General features: G+C 48.8%; 1 protein-coding gene across 1 annotated transcript; it reads left to right on the plus strand.

The window, feature by feature from the left end:
- On the plus strand, nt 5,183–9,977 carry BHLHE41 (basic helix-loop-helix family member e41). The gene is made up of 5 exons (XM_018048383.1): nt 5,183–5,639; nt 5,779–5,842; nt 6,161–6,268; nt 6,596–6,707; nt 7,178–9,977. Exons 1-5 carry the CDS (start codon nt 5,251–5,253, stop codon nt 8,293–8,295), a joined length of 1,791 nt encoding a protein of 596 aa, XP_017903872.1. The 5' UTR covers nt 5,183–5,250; the 3' UTR covers nt 8,296–9,977.

Below are 10,632 nucleotides of genomic sequence, written 5' to 3' on the forward strand. Positions count from 1 at the left end.
CCGCATTGGGTGGACACCCTCTGAAGACCGAGTCAAGAACCACGCCCTTAATGGGCAGGTGAAATAAGTGGCTATTTGTATATCTTATTCCTATTGTGTTTTACACAATAGCACAAACATATATCTCTTGAAGAATTTCTAAGGATTTTCACCAACAGTGACAAAAGAAACACAGGAGTTAAAAAGTCCCCTCTTCATGCAGCTTCTCTTAAGCTTCTCTTATTTGCACCATCCAGCTGGTCTGAGAACCCAGAGACAGGCAGTGATCACTTTGTGAAAATTCTTATGGATGTGTCATCTGCTTCTCACTCTACTTTTCTGGTCTCTATTAGTATGCGAAGCCCCTGGGTGTGGGAGGAACCAGGCAGATACTTAAGGAGAGAAGAGCCAGGGGGATCCCCGCCCGCAGTGGTCTTAGGCTTGGCTCTCCTCTAGTTGTCTTTTGTATGTAAGAACTCCAGGAACATTGAGCATATACTAAATTCAGGCCCACATGCATGTGTTTGTGATAAGCACAAAATAATTTCCTATAATTATTTCAACAATTTCAATAATTCTACAGATAATATCAGTACAATAAAATTCATTTCCTATATTTAATATTACCTGCTCCATGGTGCTAAGCAAAGTCTAGTAAGTATATAAACTTCTTGAGTGGTGCTGCATATATAAAATGTGATTCATGTGTATGTTTACAACATAAAGACACATTAATTGGTAGCCTACAGAAAGACTGAAGTTCTTTTACAAATTAAATAGAGACACTTGTGCTAATTTGCTGAAGATGCAACTAGAAACCCCAGCCTCCTATTCTGGGATCTTAAACCTGGTGCCTTCAGCAAAGAGCATTATCAATTCCTATCTGGCTTCTGGTGAATAGCAGTGGGGTTTTCCCTCCTTAGACGCTCCTAGGAGGTGGTATGTCTTCTTCCTGTGATGTACCTGACAACACTAACCTTTCTCCCCTGAGAGCAGTGTGCATGCCCAGAGGAGTTCCCAGGGGCTTCACACATCCCTGATCTATCATCTCCCTCTAGTTCACGGCCCGTGGCCTCCACTTTGATTTTAGCATCAGCCCTAAGCATTTTCTATTTTCTTAAACTGATTCATGAAGGTTTTTTTGATGTAAAATGATATAGAATGACCAAATTCTTGTCCACTACCCTAAACAGAGGTGATTAAGAAAGGCCTGTGCACACCTGATGGTGCACCTCTCTGGCAGGCAGGAGGCTCCACACCCCTGGGCAGATCTGGGGCCTAAAGGCCATTAGAGATGCAGGGGTAGTTTGTCCCAAACACCGTAGTCACCACTCCAGGAGACTGGCAAACCTTGTAGAATCCTAAAAAGATAGGACACCTCTTCTCCATGGAAACTCTAATCCTCTCTGGAGAGTTCATTTTCTGTTGGAAATTCAAGACTTTGCAAACATCATAAGAACTTCTAAAGTCACAAGGTGACTATAATGAGTGTTGGGCTTAGAATAATTAGGCCAGGGTGATGGGAGAGGGGTGGGACCTGCAATAAGTGTTCTCTTTAATTAGAGTCCCAAATGATTTTAAGTGATTTCCCTACTTACCCAAGAAAAGCAATAGCAGCAGCACCCCCTCCCTCCACCATTAAAAGGAGAAAGATGGGTATCTTTAATTGAAAGCAAAGCAGCACAAAACTCTTTAATTATAGGCTCAAAGGGGCTTTGAGCTCATCTTGTAGCTTCTTGGCTTTCAGCAGGACAGTATTAAACCTTCCTAAAAAGATAAGACTCAACCTATTTTTAAACATACCCAAAGAGGGCATTCTGGTCTTCTGTTCCTTTGTTAGGTGAGTTTTTTTCCTTTTCTTAACTTACCACAGGTGAACTTCCCTATCACTAACCTGAGACATCACATTAGATTTCAGCTTAGTTTGCTCAGCGGATGTAAACAGCTGGTCATAATTAGCCTTTTTCTCAACTGTACTTTCCTCTGTCCATCTGTATGAAATTATAACAAATTATGACAATTAATTAAGATATTTCAGTTTAAATCAATACATTTGGGGCTAGATGCCAATGAAATCGCTTACTGATTAAAGATTGCCACCCTTCCTTTTTTTTCCCATACCTTTTACTTTCTCTACCATGGGCTCCAATACTAACGTCTCTCCCTTTCCCATCTCTCTTCTACACACACACACAACAATAACAAATGTGCACACTCCCTCTTAATTTAAATTAAGAAATATCCCTGAAACAGCTAGTTAACATTTAGATCTTGTCCTCACTGTTCACATCCAGGGGTAACAGTGAAGAACGCAGACACTGTCCAACGTCTGTCCTTAAATCCTAGCTCCGCGGCATGAACATATTTTATCTCCCTATGTGTCTATTTTCTCATCTGAGAAGTGGAGACAATAATAGTATCTACCTTACATGAGTTACTACATTAAAAGCCCTTTAGAATGGTGCCCAATACTCTAATTGTAAGTGCTATATATTTGTAGCTATTGTTACACCGTCCTTGCAGCAAAGTGACATTCAGAGGCATTAAATGATGCCTGATGTTCCAGTAGGCAAAAGTCTGTGAAAGAAAAGGAGTAGGATTTAAGTTTAAGGGGAGTGAAAAAGCAAGAAGAGTCAGGTGAGAAATTTACGAAGACAAAAAGGAAATAAGACAGCAAAAGCTACAGGGAAAGAGTAAAGCAGACATTTAATGAGGGTAAAGGTAGGAAGCGAAAAATAAAAGGCGAGGGGGGAAAAAAAAAAGAGTAAAAAGGTGGGCATGAAAAAGGAAGAAATGGAGGAATGAGAGCAACAAAAGAGACCAAACACGAGCAAACACTCCACTTAGAGCCTGAGCTATCAGAAAAAGAAAGGAGTGAAAGAGAAAACAGAAGCGTTGGAACAGAAGAGACAGGGAAGAGAGAGATGAAAGTGGCGACAGGAAGGCTTCATTTGCAGCAAGGCCTCTCTGTCTTTGAATCAGGGGAAGTTTACATCCAAAATTGACACACTTCTGATCTGCCAGACTTCCTTCCCAATTCTTCCTATTGCCTTAGAGTCTGCCCGGGACTAGCTCCCTAAGGTGTGTCCTGGTAAGCTGTCTGCCTTGGGTCTGGTCCGCTCTACCCTCAAGGCCAAGACGCAATCTTCACTACGTTTTCCCTAAATATTCCAACCATCCTTTTCAAGTGAAAAATTAGCTCTAGATCAAATATTTACACCCTCTTTCTTCTCCAAACCGTTAGAAACCTATAAGGGGTGCTGGTATTTCATTTTTTAAAATTATTCACTTTGAAACATTCCCCGCCCCTCCCATTTTTTGGTGTGTGTGTGGGGGGGGGGGTTGTTATTTAGAACAAGAGGACAAAACGATACAGTGCCGCAGGGGTATGCCGCTTTTAGACGTACCATTTGTCCTTCCCACCAAAGGAAATTAATCACCCAATCACTTGGAAACGAGAGACTGGCTCTAGATCTTAAAAATACGATCAGTATTTCTTATAGCAAATACTTTTAAAGTATTATCATGATTAAATTGCCTGTTTGGTGCAAAATAGCCTCCCTCTTGGAGGAAGTCGAGAGACCTTAGAGGGCCCTCTGGGCAAACGGAGCGGACGGGCCGCGAGAGTCTGCTCACGCCGGGGTGAGCCTGGGCCGCCGCCGCCGCCGCCGGAGTCACGAAGCCAGACGCGGCGCGTCTCCGCCCAGGACCCGGGAGACTGCAGCAACGCGGCCGCAGCCCCGGCGGTTCCCGGAGGCGGGGAGGAGACGCGACTCCCGCAGACACGTGACCTCCTCCCGGCCGCCGCTTCCCGCGACCCAAACCCGTCCCCGGAACCCGCGCTCGGCGGGGCGGGCCGGGGGACACGTAGCGACGGCCCCGGTCCCTACTGCGACCGGGTGCGCGTGCATTTCAGCGTACATCGCCCCTTGGTTCACGTGCCACTGGCAATAACGAATGTTTCGGGGATCACCCGGGAGAATGCAGGAAGGAAAGACGTTGGGTTTGAAATCGATTTACTTGTGTACAGACAGATTAACATATAGTCTCTCCATCCTTGCCCTGGCAGACGCAAGTGGCGGCAGCGGGGCCAGAGACCTGGGGGTCCCGCAGAAGGCGCTTCACCACGCTTGGTCTCCAAGGTCCCTGGCCCTCCGCTGCGCAAATGCGGGCACCTCCGGGTAACTCTCACTAGCAGTGAGTCATGCTCCCGGGATGGCTCTGGGGAAAGGTAGCCCTGCTCCGCCGGCCTGTGCTTTCCCCGCGCCGAGCGCCGCGGCTGCAGGGCGAGCGCGCGCGCGCACGGGTTCCCCGCGCAGTGATGTGGCAGCCGCGGCAGGTCGGATCACGTTGCTGGCCCTGTGCTGGTACCCGTTGGAGACAGGATTAAGGAGGGAGGCTTTGGAGGTGCCAGCGGTAGTAAACGTGGGCTCTGCACACTCCCGGCGACGCTTATCACACGCGGGGGGAGGGGTCGGGGAAAGCACGCAGCACCACCCGAGACGCGGAGGGGCGGCAGAGTTGAGCCCGCGAACGATACTGCTGCATTGCTTCTCCGCCGTCGCCCCTCTCTTGCCACCCCATCCTCTCCCCTCCCTCCTCGCTGCGTCCCTCCGGGAGCGCCTGAGGCCCCGAACGTCATCTGCGGCTGTGACTAGTGGCACCGCAATTCCGGCGGCTGCGGGAAGTTTGGGTGGCCCAGGGACACCGTGTGGCCGAAAGACACTCGGGTTGCGACATTCTGTCCTAGTGGCTACAGTTGCATTTATCTTAAATCCTTCAAGGAGCGGATTTCAAATTGTCCCTTTTCGGGACAACCTCCAATCAGGGCTATAAGGGGTTCCCCCCTACCCAGGCCGCCCAGCGGTGAGCAAACAAGTTTCCAAATTGTCCTCTGGGACTGAAGTTGACCCACCGCGAATTCTCTTTCTCTTTCCTTTCTCTGGTCCAAACCAACAGCACAGTCGGTGGAAAGGCAAAAAGCCACGTTCACGTTCCTGAACCGTCATGACGGACGGCTGGAGGGAGTCGCACTTCCGAGGCGAGGAAGCCCCGGCGGCCCCGCACCCCCGGCGCCCCCCTCCCACTCCCCAGCTGACTGCACCGCCCTCGGGAAGATGAATAGCTTGGCTGAAGTTGTTTTTCCTTTCCGGTGGCCCTGATCAGGTGTCCCCGCCCCCTCCCGCCTTTCGCCTCCCCTCGCAGCCTGCTCCCTGCGCCCCCTCCCGGCCCGGCCCCTCCTCCCCCGCCCCCCTCCGGGCTGGACCGCGGATGGTACGTTCCGCACGTGAGCTGGGTGCTGGTCTGGCCGGCGACGCGCGTGCCCTGTGGCCAAACACTGCCCGGAGTGAGAGCAAACTACCAGCGCAGTGGGGCCGGCGCGAGTGTGCGTGCGTGTGTGTGCGTGTGTGTGCGAGAGAGCAAGCGCAGCGGGAGGGGGGGGACCAACTGCTTCACACTTTCAACACTGCACTGAAGAGGGAGAGAGAGAAAGAGAGAGACTGGAGACCTACAGATCCCCCAAGATCTCCCAAAGCTACCGTCCCACAGATTATAAACCCCAAAAATCGAAACAGAGGAAACGGACAGCGGTTGAACATGGACGAAGGAATTCCTCATTTGCAAGAGAGACAGTTACTGGAACATAGAGATTTTATAGGGTAAGGTGCACGCACCCTTGCGAAAATCTGTCTAGGCTTCAGTTTGAATTTTTTTTTTTTTCTCCAGAAAGTGGTATGGAGCGGGCGAGGGCAGAGCCCCTCCCCGAATGGGTGCCTGATGCTGATTTCTGTTTTGCAGACTGGATTATCCCTCTTTGTATATGTGTAAGCCCAAAAGGAGCATGAAGCGAGACGATAGCAAGGTAAGTGTAGTTTCCTATGTTCCCCATAACCTGCCTGGGTAGTTAATTAGGGCCATTGATTTCACAGGGAAGCTCTGCCCGCAAATATATTCCAGCCTTTGAGCTTCCCCAACTGTGAATTTTAAGTGGTTTGCTGGATACTCTCGGGGGATTAAACATCATACCTGAATTTAAATTGTATTTCAGAACAGCCCAGAGGAAAGAGGTGTCTTGGGCATAGTTTCTCACGTAGTATTGGGGAGGGGGCAGTATTGTTATATGCAGTAAGTGAATATTTAGCTTATCGTTTTTTCTCTTCCATGACTCTTATATTTGTAGGATACCTACAAATTACCACACAGATTAATAGAAAAGAAAAGAAGAGACCGAATTAATGAATGCATTGCTCAGCTGAAAGACTTACTGCCTGAACATCTAAAGTTGACAGTAAGATGCACATTTTTATTCTTTGCTGTTCTCCGGGGTTGTGTTAATAGCCTGGTACCACTCCCAAGAGAAATAAGAATAAATGTAAATATCACATGCCTTACAACTTGTGCTATAGTGTAGAGTTTCCTGCAAACTCAAGAGTAGGTGTTCACAACTGAAGACAAGAAATCATTTATAACCTGTATGGTGGAAAACTCAGAGAAGTATAGGAATAGTACTTCTTTCAAGTATTTGCTTAAGTTGCTGTGCCAAATGGAGAGCCAGTCAAGCCAAATGTATGTTTTTAAGTAACCAAGTGCTCCCTTCTTTTTTGCATCATTGCAGACTCTGGGGCATCTGGAGAAAGCGGTAGTCCTGGAATTAACTTTGAAACACTTAAAAGCTTTGACAGCCTTAACGGAGCAGCAACATCAGAAGATAATTGCTTTACAGAATGGTAAGTCAATTCAGGGAGGCCAACCCACCCCGATGAAGGAGGGCAACCCACAGAGGAGCAGTGTTAGGATTCTTACCCCACCTCCACCTCCTTCCCAGGGCTCACTTTCATTTGTTAAATTGCTTACACTTTCCCTTCATTGGAAAGTGCCCACTTCCGACGCATCCTAGAGGCTTCCAACAGAATTCGGAGGAATCAAATTTTTATTTAAAGTGGTGGTTGCGCCCTCTCCACTTTAGTTTCTCAGCTGGGACTAGAGCGCCCCCCTACTTCCCCACCCCCGCCACCCCCTACTCCTCCCACCCCTCGGCAACCGGTGGATAATATCATGCGAATACAGAGGAAAAACCGAGATCACTTTAGTCAGTGCAGGGCCCACGTGATAAGCAGATGTTTCAACGTAGATATTTTTCTTCTTGCCTTCATTCCTCTGTTCCCTTCCCCCGCCCCCCACCCCTTCCTCATCCTAGGGGAGCGATCTCTGAAATCGCCCATTCAGTCCGACTTGGATGCGTTCCACTCGGGATTTCAAACATGCGCCAAAGAAGTCTTGCAATACCTCGCCCGGTTTGAGAGCTGGACGCCCAGGGAGCCGCGGTGTGTCCAGCTGATCAACCACTTGCACGCCGTGGCCACCCAGTTCTTGCCCACCCCGCAGCTGTTGACTCAACAGGTTCCTCTGAGCAAAGGCACCGGCGCGCCCACGGCCGCCGCCCCCGCCGGCTCCGGGGCCGCCCCCTGCCTGGAGCGCGCGGGGCAGAAGCTGGAACCCCTCGCCCACTGCGTGCCGGTCATCCAGCGGACTCAGCCCAGCGCCGAGCTCGCCGCCGCCGAGAACGACACGGACACCGATAGCGGCTACGGTGGCGAGGCCGAGGCCCGGCCGGACCGCGAAAAGGGCAAAGGCGCGGGGACGAGCCGCGTCACCATCAAGCAGGAGCCCCCCGGGGAGGACTTGCCGGCGCCCAAGAGGATGAGGCTGGATACCCGCGGTGGCGGCGGCGGCGGCGGCCCGGGGGGCGGCGCGGCGGCTGCGGCGGCCGCGCTCCTGGGGCCCGACCCGGCCGCCGCGGCCGCGCTGCTGAGACCCGACGCCGCCCTGCTCAGCTCGCTGGTGGCGTTCGGCGGAGGCGGGGGCGCGCCCTTCGCGCAGCCCGCGGCCGCCGCGGCCCCCTTCTGCCTGCCCTTCTACTTCCTCTCGCCTTCGGCGGCCGCCGCCTACGTGCAGCCCTTCCTGGACAAGAGCGGCCTGGAGAAGTATCTGTACCCGGCGGCGGCCGCCGCCCCGTTCCCGTTGCTGTACCCTGGCATCCCCGCTCCGGCGGCCGCCGCCGCCGCCGCCGCGGCCGCCGCTGCGGCCGCCGCCTTCCCCTGCCTGTCCTCCGTGTTGTCGCCCCCTCCCGAGAAGGCGGCGGCCGCCGCTGCAGCCGCGACCCTCCTGCCGCACGAGGTGGCGCCCCCTGGGGCTCTGCACCCCGCGCACCCGCACGGCCGCACCCACCTGCCCTTCGCCGGCGCTCGCGAGCCCGGGAACCCGGAGAGCTCTGCTCAGGAAGATCCCTCGCAGCCAGCAAAGGAAACCCTCTGAATCCGTGCTCCACTTGAGAGGGGACCAGGGTTCACGCGGAATAATAATATTAATAAGTTAAAACACCCTTAACGTTTTTAAGGGAGGAAGTGTAAGAGACGCACGACAGGCTTTAAAAAAAAAAAAAACACAACACAGGTGTCTTGTGTACATGTGGAGTTCCTGTTTTGCTCACCCCTCACCGCCCACTATCCTTCACACACCTACATCCCTTTTGCCCCCCACCAGCTGTCAAAGAACCTCCTAGATATTCTTTTCTTTCTTTGAAGAACTCCCCATAATAAGTTTGGCCTTCTTTTAGGCCACGTTCCATTCTCTTTTAAAATACAGAACCGAATTCTCGAGGAAGTGAGAACGGTCTGCTCTCTGAACCAGGGTAAGAGAAGGTAACGTGGAACCCCAGATAGCTGGTGTCTGCCTGCGTCTCAGAGCTGTCCTCCCTGCTTTAGGAGGCTTTCCACAGGCACAAGGAGGACCTTTTCGAGTTCGACTTACCCCAGTATTTTATAATGTTTAGCTTTTTTAAAGGCGTGCATTTGTCAAAGAGGAAGAGGTGAGAGTGCAGGCGCTCGCGTTGCAATCCATTCTGAAGTGGTTTGAGTGGTATCTCTTACTTAGTACTTGCACTCGTTTAAAAGAGCGGAGTTGGGCCATGGTCTGAACTAAGTCAGGGAAAGGGATGAAGAAGGCCAGAGTCATTCTCAGTGCATTTGCTAGCACTTTATTGAGAAACTGACCGTGAATCAATTAACTCACCTTAATTTCATATATATACATATATATGTGAAATTGAGTGCCTCTGTTCTTACCCTGTCATTATTTAATCCATCATGTTTCTAAGTTTGTATCATCTTCCTGTTAAAATACAGAATGTGCACTGAACTTTAAAAAGTCCAAACTGATTTATCCTATATTCTGTTAATTCACAAAAGTGGAGGAGGAAGGCATGGACAGTTTCCTTTGGAAATGCTGTAAACATGTGGAATGGAGCCCTGTGAGGCCTTCCTATCTCCAAGTCTATGTATTTTCTGGAGACCAAACCAGATACTAGATAATCACAAAGAAAGCTTTTTTAATAAGGCTTAAACCAAGACCTTGTCTAGATATTTTTAGTGTGTTGCCAAGGTAGCACTGTGAGAAATCTCACTTGAATGTTATGTAAGGGGTGAGACACAACAGTCTGACTATGAGTGAAGAAAATATCTGGGTCGTTCAGTCCGTTTGGTGCATTTGCTGCTGCTGTTGCTACTGTTTGCCTCAAACGCTGTGTTTAAACAACGTTAAACTCTTAGCCTATAAGGTGGCTCTTATGTACATAGTTGTTAATACATCCAATTAATGATGTCTGACATGCTATTTTTGTAGGGAGAAAATAAGTGCTAATGATATTTTGAGTTAAAATATCTTTGGGGGAGGACTTGCTGAAAAGTTGCACTTTTGTTACAATGCTTATGCTTGGTACAAGCTTATGCTGTCTTAAATTATTAAAAAAAATAAATACTGTCTGCAAGAAACCAGCTGGTTTAGAAAAGTTGAGTATGTGAAGATAAACTAGAAATCATCTTTATATTCTAGTATTTTCAGCACTCCATAAGTTCTATTACCGAAAATAAATATTGCCATGCTATTTTGTGATTTTAAAATTCTTACTAAGGAATAAAAACTTTAATATATGTATGCTATGAGATGGTCTAATAATTAAAAAGGCATAAGGGATGCTCGATTAGTTGTAAGATATCTAAGAATACAGGGATGAAGGTCATTTAGGTTCTCAGATACCCAACTTTGTCTGTGGCTTGATATTACACATTTCAAATGTCTTGCAAGCCTCCAGGTTCTAGCTGTATCTACTTGCTTGTTCCCAATGTATCTGCATGAAAATTGCAAAAGAAAAACCTATCAATCACTCACCTAGTTTATGTCACACCCAGTTTTCTAATACTTTCATGATTGAGGTGTGTTTCCCTTTTCATCTTTGACACCAGATAGCCTCTGATATATGGCCTGGTGTTTCTCTTTCACTGGGTCCCATATAAATACTGTACCACTTAGGAGTGGCTAATTTCTCGGTATATTTTAGCTTCTTAAGCTTTATAAAGTAAGTCCCTTGTGGGACTTTATTATGGAATTCAAGTAAGAGAAATAATTATTTCTAGACTTTTCTCAAGTTTATAATCAGATTTGGATTTGATACCAACTGTGCGAAGGATTGTCAATATTTAGTTTCAATAATGTTCACAAACCCCTTGATTTCTTAGAGGTATTGAAATAATAGTCAAAATTTATGAGATGTAGAAAAAGTGCTCCCTCTGCTGACTTTATGGCAACCAAACTGCA

Source organism: Capra hircus, chromosome 5 (genome assembly GCF_001704415.2).
Source record: "Capra hircus breed San Clemente chromosome 5, ASM170441v1, whole genome shotgun sequence".
In the NCBI taxonomy this organism is placed as follows: Eukaryota; Metazoa; Chordata; class Mammalia; order Artiodactyla; family Bovidae; genus Capra; species Capra hircus.